The sequence below is a fragment of the Drosophila melanogaster genome, chromosome X (assembly GCF_000001215.4).
Source record: "Drosophila melanogaster chromosome X".
NCBI lineage: Eukaryota > Metazoa > Arthropoda > Insecta > Diptera > Drosophilidae > Drosophila > Drosophila melanogaster.
The window spans coordinates 6,417,647-6,434,899 of NC_004354.4; the positions used below are offsets into that span (position 1 = coordinate 6,417,647).

Sequence of the window (17,253 nt, forward strand, 5' to 3'; positions counted from 1 at the left end):
CACACACACACACACACACACACACACACCCACATTGGCACACGTACATATTTATGGCTAACCTCTGACCCCGCTGCCTGCCGCTGATAAAGTTTTGCCAACGCTGCAGTTCGCCTATGTAAGTCGGTTGTTTGTTTAGTATAGTATATCTGTTAACAAAAATATTATATAAATTCTATATGCAGGCCAGCACACAGAGACATTTATCGACTTGCATATGCGTGTCATATGAATTAAACTCTCAGTTAAATCAGTTTTTCACCCACACAGAAGCTGTGGTAAAACAAAAAGTTGTGCATAAAGTGCAGATTGTGAGTGTGTTTGTATGACTGCGCCTGCTCTGAATACCTTGATTTATTTTCCGTTGTTCGGTTCACTTTCTTTGCAAAATGCATTCAAAACACGCACTTAAATGGCCAAGTCCTTACGCACAATGTCTCTTTAATATCACGGCCCAAGGACATTAAGCACATAAAAAGCACGTTGTAAGTAGTTTTCTGTTTTTCTGGCAATAAATAATTCGTATTTTTAGCCAAAACAATAAAAATAATGGTCCAAATATGGAATGTCATACCTCGTTGAGCTCGTATTTTGATTTCCAATCGATTGGTGTTCAAATCTCAGTAAGTAATTTTTTTGCCATTTTTTGCAAATTTTGATGATGTTACCCCTTATCAAAAATGCAAAAATTTGCCCGAAAATTTATTTTTTTGAATCCGGTTAAAAGTGATAGGGTTTGTTAGTATAGGTAATTAGCTGTAAAAAACTACTACATTTTTGACTTTACGACCATTTTTAGCCGAGTTATGATGAAAAAACCCATTGTAAATATCGAATTTCTGACAAAAGTCGTTTTTCTGATTTTCTGGCAATTCATAATTCGTATTTTTAGCCAAAACAAGAAAAATAATGGTCGGAATATGGAATGTCACACCTCATTGAGCTCGTATTTTGATTTCCAATCGATTGGTGTTCAAATCTCAGCAAGTATTTTTATAAATACTAATAGCATTAAATATATATTAATGAATATTTTTATAACTGAAGTTATATTTTAAAATGGGAATTAACGTAAAACGAAGAGTTTTGCAGGGGGCATTTTTTTTTTATTTTAGCATGCATAGATTAACAACAGAAATTTTGTTTTTCATTTTTCGAATCGTTTTTGATTTAGTCACGCTTGTCAGTCAAATTAACATCTTTCGAATTTTCAAAAGCAGCAGCAATCGTGTCAATAACTACTGCACCACATCCATTATTTATTTCCATCTGCGATTCCTCGACATCGTCTTCAATTTTCGGTCTTACAATTGAATTTTGTACAACATATTCTAATGCTCTCTGCACAGAACGTCGCATATTATAGATTTTTGTAGTTCTTCTCCTCTCTATTTCGGGACAGAACTCAAAATGCACACATCTAGATTTCGGAAATTCCAAAAAATGCGAACTAATAACGTCGCCGTGGAGCATGTTGCCATTAAGTAACTGCTGCATCAAATCTGTCATTGAACGAGTGTCGCTTACAAACTTTTGTTGCAGAGCTCTCTCTTGTCTGATATCGCGTATAATCATTGATGGTTCCGACAGTTTGTATTTCTTAGAACGGGAAAGCCAATTTGGCTTTAGTTTATGAGAACTTTTAAAGCTCATTCTCGCTTCGGAGTAGTCTGTCAACGGTATGAGCTTATGTATAATATTGGTCAATTTATTGTGTGTCCATACGTACCAAGAATCTTATTTTGCTTAAAATCAGCTACAAATTTTTTTTGTGATCGAACCTTACTTGCCGTACTATACGTGTTGACTGACTGACTGTCTATTTAGACTTGACACTTAACTCAACTGCCTTCTCCGTTCGACATGATTTTTGCATTTACAATATAAAATGACTAACTGTTTATTGTTGTTTATGCAAATTTTTCAAATTAAATTAAATTAAATTTTTTAATTAAATTTTTTGCCATTTTTTGCAAATTTTGATGATGTTACCCCTTATCAAAAATGCGAAAATTTGCCCAAAAATAATTTTTGTTTAATCCAGTTAAAAGTGATAGGGTTCGTTAATATCGGTAATTAGCTGTAAAAAACTACTACATTTTGGACTTTACGACCATTTTTAGACAAGTTATGATGAAAAAACCCATTGTAAATATCGAATTTCTGACAAAAGTCGTTTTTCTGATTTTCTGGCAATTCATAATTCGTATTTTTAGCCAAAACAAGAGAAATAATGGTCGGAATATGGAATGTCATACCTCGCTGAGCTCGTATTTTGATTTCCAATCGATTGGTGTTCAAATCAGAGCAAGTAATTTTTTTGCCATTTTTTATCCTTTTAAAATAATAGGGTTCGTTAGCATGCGTTGTTTTTTTTTATCGAAGACATTGAAAATAATGATCTAAACTTTCAATCGAATATATAAGTGCTAACCAAATTGCGAAGAGGATTGCAAACTTTGTTTGACAGCTGCTCCAAACAGTCACTCTTTCAGATGTGCTACGAAATTTGACTAAATTACGACAGAAATCTGTTTAGAAATTGTGTAAAAAGTGTGATTTCTTTTCTACTCAGACATTTATTGGCTTACATATGAGTGTCATGTGAATTAAACTCTGAGCTTAATCGCTGTTTTAGCCAAACGGAAATAAAGGAAAGCCAACATAAAAGACGCACTGCCATTGTGTGCGTGTCTGTGCTGGATTTCTTGATTTATTTTACTTTGTTCGCCTTACTCTTCGTACAAGATGCATTTAAAATACTGAGCTAGAATTTTGGATCCTTTCGGACTTTGCTTCCTTCATTTTGTGCCCTTTAATTTAATGATATTTTTGCACTACAAAGGCGAAAAATGAAATGCAAATTACAACAAGCACTGACAGCACAGCAACACTGACATGTCAGGGAATGGCCTCGAATTTCGGACAAGGATATGTGCCAGGGATGTGGATGTGGATGTGGATGTGGATGTGGATGTGAATGTGGGTCTAGGCCCCGATTCTGCGTTGATGGTGGGCTCTTCATTAAATGCCAGCAGAAAGAGAAACAACAGCAAAGGGTTACATACATAGATCGACTGGCAGACGTTGTTGCCGCTTCCGTTCATGTTGCTGTTGCTATTGCTGTTGCTGCATAAATAACGCCAGCGTTGAACGATGCAACACGCACTTCAAACAACAATAAAACAAGCAACAGCAACGCCCACAACAACAGAACTTTGCACGTTTTGCATACAAAGCAGAATAACCCGCAAAAAAAAAGTATCTGGCGGGTGAGGGAGCCGGCAAGAAATATTGGCGAACAGAAAAATAGACACAATCGTACCCAGTAACACTGAATGGGTAATTCAACTGTCCACAAATATTAATAATACATTTATATGCCGGCCATTCCCCCCCCCCCCCCCATTTGGGGATACTTAAAAATACGGAGAGATACACATATCCCATTGCCTTTTAAATATCCATCGACTTAGAGACAATGAACACTCCATTTAATTTGCTCGGTCTAAGGTCAATTTATCTTCTCTAAGCAAGTAACTACTATTACTTACCGCAGAGCCTTTTAAGTAATTCTAGGGTCATATGCCCCTCGTTCTGGCCAACTAATGGGCGCCAATGTGCAAAACACATCACCTTTTGCCATTCGGCAAAGCCACTATTGCCTTCTCGCCTCCGCAATCGCAATGGCACGCACAAGCAATTGAAATTGTATTAAATTGAATTTTAATATATTGCTGGAGAAACAATAACAAAACTAAACGAAGGGAAAACAAGAGAAAGAACTAGGTGAAATGGGTGAATGGGTGGTGGAAATTGTAGCCTCCGAGTATTCCGTGTGTTTCCTTTCTCTATTTTGCCCTCTCACTCTCTCGCTCTGCTGGCTGTCATGCTTTGAATTTAAATTTCACGCTGAAATATTAATAATTAAAGCCATTAGTGTTAGTGTCGGTGGCTGTGTGTATGTGTGTGTGTGTGTGTGTGTGCGAGCTTAAAAGTTTATGCATTTTTAACCTTCAAATAAACACTCGACACGTATGCAGACCAACAATAACAACACAAAACGAATGCGGAGTACAGTGAGCGACGAGAGCGTAAGACTGTCAAGAAAATGGAAAAAATGAGCTAAAATTCCTTACCAAGCTATAAGATAAATAAAGTAAAAAAAACATTGAAACACTTACTTACACATTGCACATTGAATGCTATTACGTATACGAAATAATGAAAATATCACGCATACGCCACGTCAACCAGTTTCAATGAACATTTTACCTTTAAGAGTCACAAACTCTACAATTTAAGCCTATGATTTATTTCAAAGTTTCTGCGTCTTATACAGCTCCTTAAGTTTTCTAGGTGAGTCGGAAGGTATTTTCTAGAAAGCCCAGAAGAAAACCCTAAGATTAGCATACAAACTGTGTAAAACTGTGCTCATGCATATTAATGTTTGCCAAAATTTGAATTTTCAAATCATTAGTAAATCGAGAAGGATTGTGTTGCGGCTAAATAGACTTATGTCGCGTACTGTCCGCAACTAGCGTTTGGCATTTACATGCGGCTGCTTCTCTGCTCTTCTGCTATTTTTTTCCCCCATTTTTTTTTTTAACTTTTTGCCATGTGCGGTTTTTGTTGCTGTTGCTACTGTTGTTTTTGTAGCTGGCAATGTATTTTGACATCGCGTCGCACACAAATTGCAAAAACGGCGCCTTGACTCGCATTTTCGACACTTTTCCACGCCCGCTCGCCTCTCTCCTTTTTCCGAGTTGTTGTTTCCGTGCTTCTTTTCGCATCCTTTTCGCCCTCCGTATGTGTGTGTGTGTGTGTGTGCGAGCTGGTATATCTGCGAGTGTATCTGTGTGTGTGTGTTCAAAGTTGTGTCACTTTGGCAAGCTCGAATTGATTTGCCTGAAAGTTGTCGCAACTTCTGCTTGCCCCTCAGACCCTTCGATCCCATCCCAAATCATTTGCATAAAATCAAATCGCACCGCAAAATAAACTTCCAGTGTGTCGCTTTTTCGCTAAGAAGTCTTAAAGTAAACTGCCACGCCCACTACTCACAGCCGCCCATTTTCGTGCCTTTTTTGCGCTTTTTTCTTTTTGTGTAATCGTAAGTTTTATGTGAAATAGGCGTAAAGTGAAGCGAAGTTATGCCTTCTACGTGGCCGCTGGCAACATGGTTTCCATTTTTTTTTTTTTTGCCTTCCTCGTAAAGGGCTGGCAACTTGCAGTCTGGGAATTTTCCACTGGGAACCGGTTGAAAGGCCATATATTTCAAGGCAAGCATCCGAAAAAGCCGGCACGAACTTGGTTCATTTTTCAATTAAGCCCGCTAACAGTTCATATTTGAATGGTAGTTTTCAAAGAGCAAATAATAAGGGGATTTTTTTTTGTCTTCAGAGTGAAAAGTTTCATCGATTTGCAGACATTTTGTTTTTCAATTGGAAGGCTATTAATACCCCAATCACATTTATTTGTATTTTATTTAAGGTCAGTTACAATATGAGTCCACGTACGCAATAATGTGAAAAGGCTTAAACATATCCAATTTCATACTTTCCCAAATGCCAAACGAAATGTCATGGTGGAATTACAATTTTATTCGTATTGTACAATTCGATTGAAATTAAAGTGAAAAGCTTAACTTTTATTTAACAAAGGGATATAGTGTGTAGTTTTAGCAGCACTTAGTAATATATACATTCAACGAATAGTTAAGGCTCTTAATATCAAGTTAGCAATCGAGCATTCTTTCTTACTCATTTCGCAATTTGAAAAATCTAATAAATTCACTCGATTGAAACAGGATATACTGCAATTGAATCACCGTCGCGTTGTTTGCCATCCCTGGCCATATCCGGCCACTCTTGCCATCCGATCGAAAGACACACGTTGCGGCAACAAGACAGGACATGCCGCCATTTTTCGTGTAGCCGACACCATTCCGAGGTCCTGGAATCACCCCACCACCCACCGCCAGTGCCACACAAAGCCCGAGCCCAGGAAACCCCCCAGGTGGCAAGTAGTTTATCGCATATTTGCAGGGGGACTTATAACAAACATATGCAGCCGTGTGTATGCGTGGGCGTACGTGTTGGCTTAGATTCTACATGTGTTTGTGTAACTGGGTGTGGAATATGTGGGATATGTGGAACATGTGTAGGTAACGGTGTGTGTGTGCGTGAGTGTGTGTCTGAGAATGGGTACACATGTACACATGTACCGCAGCCATCTGACCGTGTCCGCAGCCCCACGACGGGTTATGCCCATCGTATGTGGCCCAAAGCCCAGAGTCGCGTCCATGCCAATTGCCTGCCGATTGCCAGAAGTCCTGCGTCCTTCGTCCTCGCTGCACCACCCCCACCACCACCATCAAATCTCCGTCTGGAAGCAGACCATTCCGAATGTTAATCGCACGCATTAGTATTGGTGTCAGGCCTCGGGAGTTGGCCAGGTTGCCGCTTGGGATGGCCAAGTGTGACAGGGGCACCCGCTTTCCCTTCTCGAGCATATGAGTGTGTGCGTACACTGGGCATAATTCCTGCAAGGATAGCATTAAATGTAATTAATAATATAATAATATTATAAGATGCTATTTATACATTATATTAGAAAGACAAAGCTTGAGAACATAAGTATTTGCAACACAAGGTAAGTAATATGAAAGAATATAAGCTAGATTTCATAGGAAGATTTTCCACTTCGAAACCGGAAGTTTTAGCGTGGTTTTTAGTTGTAACTTCGACGAATGAAATCGGTGTAAGTGACTTATTCTTGCTTCCTAAACATGGTGTTTTTTTCCCAGTGCAAAAGACTTTGGCCAGCCAGAAAATTGTGCGACAACATTTTTGTGCGGCTGCTGAGCCCAGAAAGACGGCAGCCCACCTCCATCGCATGGGAGTCATCTTCCGCCCGGTTCCTGACATGGTGTTTATGGGTTTGTCGGGTCCGTTGAGTAGGTGACGTTGGTTGTCTTCTCCGCTGGCTTGGCTTTCAAGTGGCCTCGTTTTCGGGCCCCAGTCGCAAAAGGTGGGCGTTGGCCTGGCTTTCGGATTGGGTTTTGCGAATGGGAGAGGTGAATGGTAAGCGGTAGGGGGAAGCCACGCCCATGGCGACTGCGGGCGTTTTGCGGTGTGCGGCTAAGAAAACTTGAGGTGCTTAACAATAATTGAATGAAACTTGAGTTAAGTGTGCGCCGCTGCCACAGCCTGCCTTTCTGCCACCCCCCTCCCCACCCCCCCAAGGAGCCCTCTTCATCTCGTTGAATGTGTGATTGGGTCTATTAAACAAAAGTTCTGCGGTCGCCGGCTGCAATTATTGTTTCCAAAACTCAAACTTAGGCAACCACTCTAGTTATGGGCCAGTTTTTGAATTCAAGCGTTAACTTTCATCAAATGGATATATAGTGAGTAAAATTCTAGTTTAAATTGAGTTATCAAAACCATTTGGCGAGATATTAATACAAATTTAAAAACATGATTCAATAGAACTATTTAATGAACTACGCATTACGTTAAACCGGTTTCGAATGAAACCGAAATGCAAATCAGTTCTGCATTATTTACTAAGTAGTTCTTATTTAACTGCGACGCAATTCAACAACGCAATTCAACGGAATACAATTGAGATTTTAAGCTCTCCCACCTTTTGTCCCAAAAATACGCACAGGATTCGTATGAATTAGCTTGCAAAATTCCTGAAATTTCTTATTGACTCCCCAGACTTGGCACGAACACTCGGACTGGTAATTTTCCGTGGAATCAATAATATAAAAGTGAACAACAATTTTGATGGCGAACAAAAGGGAGTGCTATCCGTATGAAATGATCCTTCGACAAAGCATATGGATTCGCAGAACGCAGAGCACAAACAAAAAACACACAGTGAACGAGTAACAGACTCTTAATACCACGAAATCGGCCGCAAATGTATGAACATTCTGTGCCTGCGACTGTGATTGCTCGCCGGAGAATCGGGGTCCAAAGCCGATTTTCCCGATTTCACCGATTTCCCCGGATTCGAGTTTTCCACACCGTTCCACCGCAATTCCCCCGTCTATATTTATTGACGGATTGATTGCGCCGGCACGCTGAATAAGTTAATAAGAGGAATGCAGCGTTTGCGGCTACATAATAACTTTGCCATTCATTCGCATCCCAAAGTCCCGTCGCTTCAGGAAAATACATTGCGTTTATAAATGCGGAAAATTCGATGACATGGCAACTCTCTGGCTTGGGCTCCTCGTCCACGTCCTGTTTCGATTCTCGTTCCTGTTCCCAGTTTTCAACTCCCAGTTCCTGCTGCCAAACCAAACACCTAATGACACTGAGCCGCTTTTCGCATAACCATGGTTTTCCTACAAGCACATATGTATGCACTTAGAATAAAATAGTTACACAAAATTCAAATTAACTAGTTGAAATATAGTTTTAGATATAAGGCATACTGATTTCTTTCTTTCTATGTCCTTTGCCGTTCTTTTAGTAAGCCAAATTAATGTGTATAACACATTAATTTCTCGCAGTGCTCTCATATGTACAGTTGCAGTAAGTTGTTATTGAATGAAGCCTGCAGTGTAAATACATTTCGTACTTGCGTTTCGCGGATTTTGAAGGATGAGTGGGTGGTTGGGATGGTGTTGCCTAAGCCTGCGGTTTCGCGTCGTTAGGCCGCGTGATTTTCCCGCCGGAAAATGGAAAAATGTTGGAACTGGCGAAATGGAGATGGGAATACAACTGGGGAAATCACCAATAAACTAATATGTTTGCCGACTGACTGACAGAATAATGGGTGGATCCTCATCCCGCAGGACAGGACATTGGGTCAATGAGGCACGATGGCGACCGCAGTAGGAAAAACCAGAAACAAAACCGCAGCATAATTATTGTACACTCCATAATGGAGTGGCACCTGCCGGACGGGAATACTTGGCGTGGTTTTTCGTGTGCCGGGCAAACTGAATGACTGGCGTTAAGTTTTGCATACGAGTCCCGCATTGCACAACATTGAACATCATGCTCGGCTCATTACAGAAAGCCCCGTTTCATGGCCAACAAAATGTTGGCCAGGTAATAATTCAAATTGATGACCGACATTCGATCGCATCCCGAATTTGCGGTAGCCCCAATCAGGCTCACTTGTCCATGTTCATGCACTGGCGGCATTTTCATTTAATCTTAATGATGCGCCCCACATCGCATTCGTTGCTCAATTTCATTTGAGACCACATAATCTCAGTTGGCATTACAGGGCACATTTTTGGGGTTCGTTAAGCGTATATTAAAAGTGTATTACAAGTTGCTTAAATAATAGGAGATTCGAGTTCGGAATAAACACCGGAATATGTTGCTATCCATTCTGGTAAAAGTGACACAAAATGTTTAACACATATATATATAACACATACATATATGTACCGACTAAATTCTGTTTTAATTCCAGATCAAACCGATTTAAGCACTCTTATTCAACGTTTCGAAAGGCCCAACCTCAATTAGTCATGTGGTCGCAACATTTGATCGGTCTACCCGTGTAAAATCCACACACATGGGCACACACACGTGCCGGAAATACGACAACAACAACAACAGCAACAACAACAGCAACAACAACGGCAGGAAGACAAAAGTTTATTTTCATTTTCCGCGAACCAACAAACAATTTAATTTCACACGCGAGCGCCAGTGTTGTCGTGCGGCAAGTGAAGCGCCGTTCAGCACACAAACACACACACACATGCAGAAACCAACAAATAACTGGGGGTTAAAAAAAAAACCTGGGAAATAATAGTAATGATGCCCACCCAAGATTCCCTCAGGTGGGGCACATAACTTGGACGACCCTCGAGAGCTCGCGGTAACCGAAAAAGCCGGAAGAGCCGGAAAAATCCTGAGAAACCCCGGACCCCGGCTGTTAAGTCAATGACTTTTATGTACATTCTGATGGACTTTTAATCCATTCACTCAACCAACTGAACTCAGAGTTTGCCTTTCGACCGCAAGTGCCGCTTGCTGCTCCACCGCCATCTATCCTTGGTGGATCCAGAATCCAGAATCCAGTATCCAGTATCCAGCAGGATATCCTCCGGATTCAGGACCGCACACTTCTGCGGGTCCTGCACATCTCTTAATGTGCTTAAGATGAGTTACATTATGTGTATCAGTGTGGTGCCAGTGGTACACTCAAAAAAAAAAAAAGGAACAGAAAACAAAAACAAGCTAATACATCATGGCCAAGTTGCTGTAATTTACACTATTATCATTCCCAGATGAACAAAAACAAGCTATTTCTCATGAAACTTTTTTGGTACTCATCAGTAAACAATACGTATTCATTTTTAATTGGTTACTATATTTGCTATCCACGCTTGAAGTTGTTAAGTTGTAAAAGACTTTAAAATGAGTGCAACACTTAGTTTAAAAATAATTAGTATTAGCATTTATATTGAGCTAATTTCTAATAACCTAAAGAATTTTGTGTCCAAAAAACTCTATTATCACCGAATATTCGCTCAGTGCGAAGGAAATTCCATTTTGTAATGTGGCAAAAGTATAAAGTGTAATATTGTTCCCTCTTTTCTGCTTCCTCTGCTTCCTTTGGTTACGTTTTTTTTTTTTAATTTTTTTTCTTCTGTTTTTCTGAATTCGTTTTTCATTTCGGTTCGTTGTCGTTGTCGGTTTCTCGTTGGCTTCCTTTTTGACCATTAATAGGTGTACTTATATGCTTAATGGAGTGCCACTCCGCATTTTCTGAGCTCTCTCTCTGTTTGTGTGTGTGTGTGTGACATAGTTAAAATTGCATTCACTGCGGGTGCTTTTCATGGTATTGGTGTAGTAGTGGGTGTGTGAAAAGGGGCGGCCAACCCTGGGAACCCGAAATGAAAAGGCGACCTGGTCCGTTATGCAACTGTTGTTCAATGTGTGGTAAATAGTTTGCATTTGACTATTTGCCATAGTCACACACACACACACTAGTCACACACTGGTTGACAGAGGGGGGGGGGGGGGTCAAAGCCCAACCCCTTCACTCACTCGCACACACACACTCGCAAACACACCTACTCAGGTAAACTCGAGTGGCCCTTGGCCATTGGCATTGTTCACATTGCTGGCCAAAGGGGTTTTTAAGCTTTAAATTAGCTGAGTAAATGCCACACACATTCATAGGCCATCACACAGATACTGAATCACACACACACACTCGCAAAGGCATACAGAAACCCAGCTGGATATAATGTTTCCATTTTGGCCAAATGTGTCACATTTGTGGCAGTCAACGAAATTACAATATCAAACTATAGGGCTCCTCGAATGCGTTTTACAAAAGTTAATATCCAAAATGTCATATTCCCAGGGCATTCAAATCGAATCGAATCACAAATGAAATATATAGTGCCATTTCCGTTTCGCAAATGGAATGAGCATTTCTTATACAATTAGGATAGACAAAAATATATTTATCTAATTGAAAAATAATTGTAATACAAACTATTAGCCTTCTTGATCTTGATCCCAATGAAATTTCTTAACAAATACTTGTCCTTTTTGATTGGTACCTAAATCTGATAAGATGCCCAAGTATTTATGCCACCCACATATTGATTAATAATAAATTCGTCAAGAGTAATATAGTCGAATTTATGCACCCCATTTAAAGATATTGTACGTCTGCAAATAAATAAATAAATACAAAATGATAAATTAATTAATCAAAGAAAAATACATGAACAATTGCGGGACAATCGAATTGCGACGATGCTGGAAGTTTGTGGGGAAAGTGGAGTAATTGAATGGTACTCGAGTGCCCCAATCTGTCCCAAAGTATGCAACAATATTTGATTATTGCCACAATTAGATAACGCCCCTTGCCGCCCATCGGACCGGAACCACGCCCACACGCCCTTGCACTCCGCCCACAAAATATTATTAATTCAATTTGCTAAACTATTTGACTGCTTAAGTTGCTCCACTCGAACATGACACACAATCTGCTGGAGCCACACGCACACTCGAGTTGTTGGCTGTGTGTGAGTGTGTGTGTGGAAGTGTTGAATGTGGACACTGGAAAAAATGGGATAGCTATTGGCGTAAAAAGAAAACAGATTCCTATCGAAGAGCAAAGAGCGTTTGGTTATTTTAGCTTTGAACTGAATTGTTTTGTTCTTGAAAAACTTTGCAAATTATAGAAGTTATTTAAAATGGCAACCTTTTCTCTTCGAAACTCATATTCCAGTTTCTTTCAGTGCATGCGGCGTCTGTTGTCTATGTTTATCAATCCATTGCGTTGTTGTTGATGATGTTGTTGATGTCCGACCACGAGCAATTGTTTTTGCATTGCACTGCATGACAATTTGTTGCTTTCTCTCTGCTCTGTTTGCTTGTGTGTGTGTGTGTGTGTTTTTTTTTTTTTTTTTTATTATTTGACTTACGGTAGGAAAATTAAAATCTTCTAAAGATACCACCTACCGTCCGTAGGTGGCATGCACGATTCATAAGCCCTATTGGAATTATGCCTACGTACTAAAACAAAAACCTCCGCGTGCTCTACAGTCCTTGCTCGCTCACCGGGACTGCCAGTCAAGGTATGACTTCGGTGAGCAGGATGTGAGGCCAGGTCGCACTCCCTTCCTTCAGTGTAGTCCATGGGGGCTCCTCCTTCCACCCTTTAGTCGCCTTTTACGACGAGCCGGGGACGCTGAGGATGAATTCTTCGCCCGCCGTCACCCAGGACACCAGTTTGGGCTTAGACATCCACTCTGTTGGCCATCTCGTCTGATCGGACACGCTTCATCATATTAATGATAATGCTGTGTCCCCGCTCCCAAGCCCCCCTGTTCGCCATCATAGCCGCGAACAAGCCACTAGGGCTGAACGGGGAACCTGACAGCGTCTTTAGCTGCTCTCTCTCCGCCGTGAACCTGGAGCAGTGCATTAGCACATGTTCTGCTGTTTCTTCACCGTCGACGCAGAACAAGCATTGGGCTGACTCTACGTGACGGAACCGGAGTAGATAGGCCCGGAAGCAGCCATGGTCCGTGAGGAACTGGGTTAGGTGGTAGTCCAAGCATTTGTGTTGGCACTCTGCCCAAACCGTCATCTCTGGGATGAGCTGATAGGTCCACCTCCCCCGTCGCGACGTTTGCCATCTACTCTGCCATTCACCTAATAGCCACTCGTGTGCCTCTTGCCTGGAAGCGCCACTCCGCATTAGGCTGAGAGCCTTGATCTCCAGATCAATCGGCGGCAGGCCTGCCAGCGCTAGCGCCGCGTCTTCGGATATGGTCCTGAAACCTCTAATGAGCCTCAGAGACATTGACCGTAGCACCGAACGAGCTCCTTTCAGGTATGAGACCCTGCCAGTGGCATTGCTCCAGACTGGTGCAGCGTATAGTAGCGAAGCCTTTGCTACTGACACCAGCAGTTTCCTGGCCGGGTGTCTTGGGCCTCCGACGTTGGGCATAAGCCTCGCCAACGAAGAGGCTGTGATTGCTGCCTTCTTGCTGGCGTGGCTCGCGTGGTCCTTGAACGATAGTCTGCGATCTATCATTACCCCCAGGTACTTTAGGGACTCTTGAGAGGTCACCTGTGTACCCTTGACGGAGACCAGCATGTTCTCCACCTTTTTCCTGCTGCTTAGTAGGACTGCTTCGGTCTTGTGAGCCGCTATTGCTAGCCCGGCTTTCTCGAGCCAGCGGATGGCAGCACCGATCGTAGAGTTGCATTTGTCTTCCAACCCTGCGATTGTTTTCGAGACAGCTGTGATTGCCACATCGTCAGCAAAACAATGCAGCTCTACTCCTACGGGCCTGTTGATGCCCAAGATCCCATCGTACATAATGTTCCATAGGATTGGTCCAAGTACCGATCCTTGGGGAACACCTGCCGAAACTCGGTATCTTTTTGGGCCATCTTCCGTATCGTACCATAGGACCCGGTCCCTAAAGTAGCTGCCAACGACTATCCTTAGGTACTCCGGGATCCCCATACGGTACATGGCCGCGAGGATTACGGGCCATCTGGCGGTGTTGAAAGCGTTCCTTACGTCCAGAGTCACAATTGCGCAGTATTCCTTCCTGCCCCCTAACCATCTATCACCAGAAATAGCGGTCTTGGCGATGTTACAAACGGCCGAAAGAGCGTCCAGAGTGCTCTTACCTTTCCGGAAGCCATATTGATGACTTCCCAGGCCGTTGATGCTCTCGGTGATTGCCTCTATTCTGGTATACAGGATACGTTCGAACAGTTTTCCTACTATATCCAGTAGGCATAGAGGGCGGTAGCTGTTTGCAGCATGTGCTGGTCCCTTGCCTTTCGGCAACAGGACTAGCTTCTGGCTTTTCCACCTTGTTGGGAAGATTCCGTCCAGAAGGCATTGCTGGAAGGTGGCCCTGAAGATTTCAGGTCTACCCAGCGCCACTGCTTTTATAACAGCTCCAGGAATACCATCTAGTCCAGGGGCTTTGTTGGGTTTGATGCGCTTGGCTGCCTCGGCGACTTCAAGTTCTGTGACGCACGGAAAATCTGGGGCAGGGGCTGCCTCTGTTGGCCTCCATAGTGTGGTCTGCTTTGGGAATAGCTCCCCTACTATGTTAGCCAGGACCCCCGGGTCGGATGGGGTTGCCGCTCTCCTCCTTAGCTTTTTGGTAACAAGCTTGTAGGCGAGGCCCCAGGTATCGCTGTCTACGCCATCCTGCAGCTCCTTAAACGACCGCGCTTTGGCAGCCGCGATGCCGTGCTTGAACTCTAGACGTTTCCTTCTGAAAGCCTCCAAGAGTTCCGCGTGGTGGGTACTGCCTCTGGCTCGTTGCGCCATTCTCCTAGCCCTGAGGCAATCAGACCGTAGTTGGCTTAGGGAGGCGCTCCACCAGTAAACGGGTGGTTTGCGCTGTGCCTTATTTTTCCTTGGCATGATTGCGTCGCAGATTCTTCCCAGCATATTCATGAGGCCTGCCGCCATACTCTCTGCGTCCCCACTTGGGATTTCCAGGGAATTGATCTGATAGGCCAGCATGGCCTCATCGATCTTCCTGGTGTCCCATGCTTTCCCGACTGCTCTACTCTGCCGTCTCCTGGGCATGCCCTCCGGGGAGAGACTGAAGGAGATCAGGGCGTGGTCGCTCAGCGTCATGACGTCATGGACCATCCAGTTATTGTTGTCTACTAGCCCTCTGCTGACAAAGGTAACGTCAATAAAGGACGTACCCCTATCGTTGTTAAACGTCGGCTTCCGTCCGTCGTTCAGCAGTATAAGGTCCAGCATTCCCATGGCGTCAATCACAGCTCGGCCTCTGGTGTTGGATGTCCTGCTGCCCCATTCCACTGCCCAGGCATTAAAGTCGCCGGCAATGACCTTCGGGCTTCGCCCTCTCGCATGGTCCACGAGCGCCTCCAGAAACTCCTCGAACTGATCGGGGGTGTCGCTCGGCGGAGCGTAGCAGCTGTACAAGTGCACGTGTTTTAACTTCGCATAAGCGATACCCCGCATAGGTAAAGCAGCCAGTTCCTCGACGTGGAGAGAGCTGCAGCATTTGATAGCTGCTTTACCTGTCTCGTCAAGGATCATGGACGATTGTCCGCTACCAGAGACGTAGGGTTCGCTTAGGAGCATGATGTCTACATTGCGCTCAGCCGCAGTCTGGGCCAGGAGGCTCTGAGCTGCTGCGCAATGATTGACATTGAGCTGTACTACGCTAATATGAGTGTGCATTAAGGTGGCTCTTGGCTTCTTTTAGGGTCGCTCTGTAGGTCGGGCACGCAAAGCTACCCGTCGAGTGGTTTCTGTCCACCTCGCTGCTGCAGATCAGGCATTTTGGTGCTGCAACGCACCCCTTTGCCTTGTGCCCACGCTCACCGCATCTAAGACAGCAGTCTGCCCTGTCAGTGTTCTTGCAGGTTGCTGATCGATGCCCATAGCCGAGACACCTGTAGCATCTCGTGGGTCGAACGTCCTGGGTGATACGACATCTTGACCATCCAACGGTTATGGTGCCCTGTTTAAGGACTGGTATCGCAACGTTCGCGTTCAGCAGCACTGAGGCTATTTGCGTGCCATCCCGCATTCTGCGAAGGCCCCTGATATCTTCAGGATTTATCTGCAGGCCCTGGAATTGGGCGACCAAGCAGCTGTGGAGCTCCTCTGCTGTCGTAGCCTCGTCCAATCCGCTGCAAGATAGAGCTATTCTTTGCGCTCCTGTGCGCACAGAGGCCAAGTCATTGAGCGCCGCTTCCAGGTCGCTCTTAAACTTGGGGACGCTTTCCGAAGCTTTCCCCTCTACCTCGAGCAACAGCTCACCTTTCTGCGTTCTCCGGATTTTTCGCACGTGGCTGCCCAGTTCGCTAAGGCTCGGGTCCGATCTTAGCTTCCGAAGCATCTCTGCGTACGAAGCCTCTCCTGTCTTTTTTACGATGAGTGCCTCCGGTTTTTTACGCAGGCGCGTAGGCTTCACCTTGGTCCACTCTACACCCGTGCTAGCATTCTTGGCGACAGATGCGTAGCTGCCTGGTTTGGACTCGTTTGGTCTGGATGTTGCCTTTTCTTCACCGTTGCCACCCAACGTAGGGTTGCTCGGCTTGGGCGCCTGGATTTTTGGCACTTGCACCTTGGGTACCTGTGCATTTTGAGGAGCCTTTTTGGTAGGCTTTTGTACCTCCGTCTGGGTAGCACTGCTCTTCAAGCGGTGCTCGCTAGTAGTACCTTTGTACAGCTCTAACGCCCTGTTGTTAAGGGCTGAGAGTTCGGAAGCTATGCCCTTTGTCTCTCGTGTCACGTGCCGTTGGGTCTCGAATGCGGATAGCAAGGTGCTGATCTTGCCATTCATCCTGGTAAGTATGCCCCTCAGGTCCTCATTCTGGAGAGCCGCGGTCAGGTCCGAAGACCGATGAGGGGAACCAGCTGGGGACTTCCCTCCCGTCTTTTGCGATGGCACGGCGATGTGGTCCATCGTCTTCTGACTTGTCGCGGTCGTAGATGCTGTAGGAGCCAAGTTCTCCACCTCTACAGCATCGCTGCAGTCGCTAGTCAACGGCGGCTGGGGGCCTGCGTGCTCACCCCTTGCCACCGACGGGACCGAGATTCCGTCACCATGGGTCGGGTTACCGACTCCTCTGGTGGGGGATCTCGAAAGTCGGGGGCTCCTCCTGAACGGGTCGTTCCGATCAGGGGGACTGCCCCCCACTGCGCTGTCCATCAACTGAAAGATGGCCTACGGTTACCTAGGCGAAGCACCAGCCTTAGAAAGGGGTTCCCACGTAGGCC

General features: G+C 44.2%; 2 protein-coding genes across 2 annotated transcripts in view, besides 1 other annotated feature; both read right to left on the bottom strand.

Annotated features, from left to right (window-relative positions):
- Window positions 1-1,113: 1,113 nt before the first annotated feature.
- CG33668 (uncharacterized protein) lies at window positions 1,114-1,788 on the bottom strand. The gene is made up of 2 exons (NM_001031873.3): window positions 1,730-1,788; window positions 1,114-1,670 (listed from the first exon to the last, which is right to left on the bottom strand). The coding sequence occupies exon 2, from the start codon at window positions 1,651-1,653 to the stop codon at window positions 1,171-1,173; it is 483 nt and encodes a 160-aa protein (NP_001027044.2). The 5' UTR covers window positions 1,654-1,670; window positions 1,730-1,788; the 3' UTR covers window positions 1,114-1,170.
- A 3,688-nt stretch (window positions 1,789-5,476) lies between these two features.
- The window catches only part of CG42340 (uncharacterized protein), a 101,201-nt gene continuing 89,424 nt past the window's right edge, over window positions 5,477-17,253 (bottom strand). Inside the window, exon 9 of the mRNA NM_001272346.1 lies at window positions 5,477-6,541. The gene's annotated coding sequence lies outside the window, so the exon portion shown is untranslated. The remainder of the gene's footprint in view (window positions 6,542-17,253) is intronic.
- Window positions 12,397-17,253: part of a mobile genetic element that runs on past the window's edge.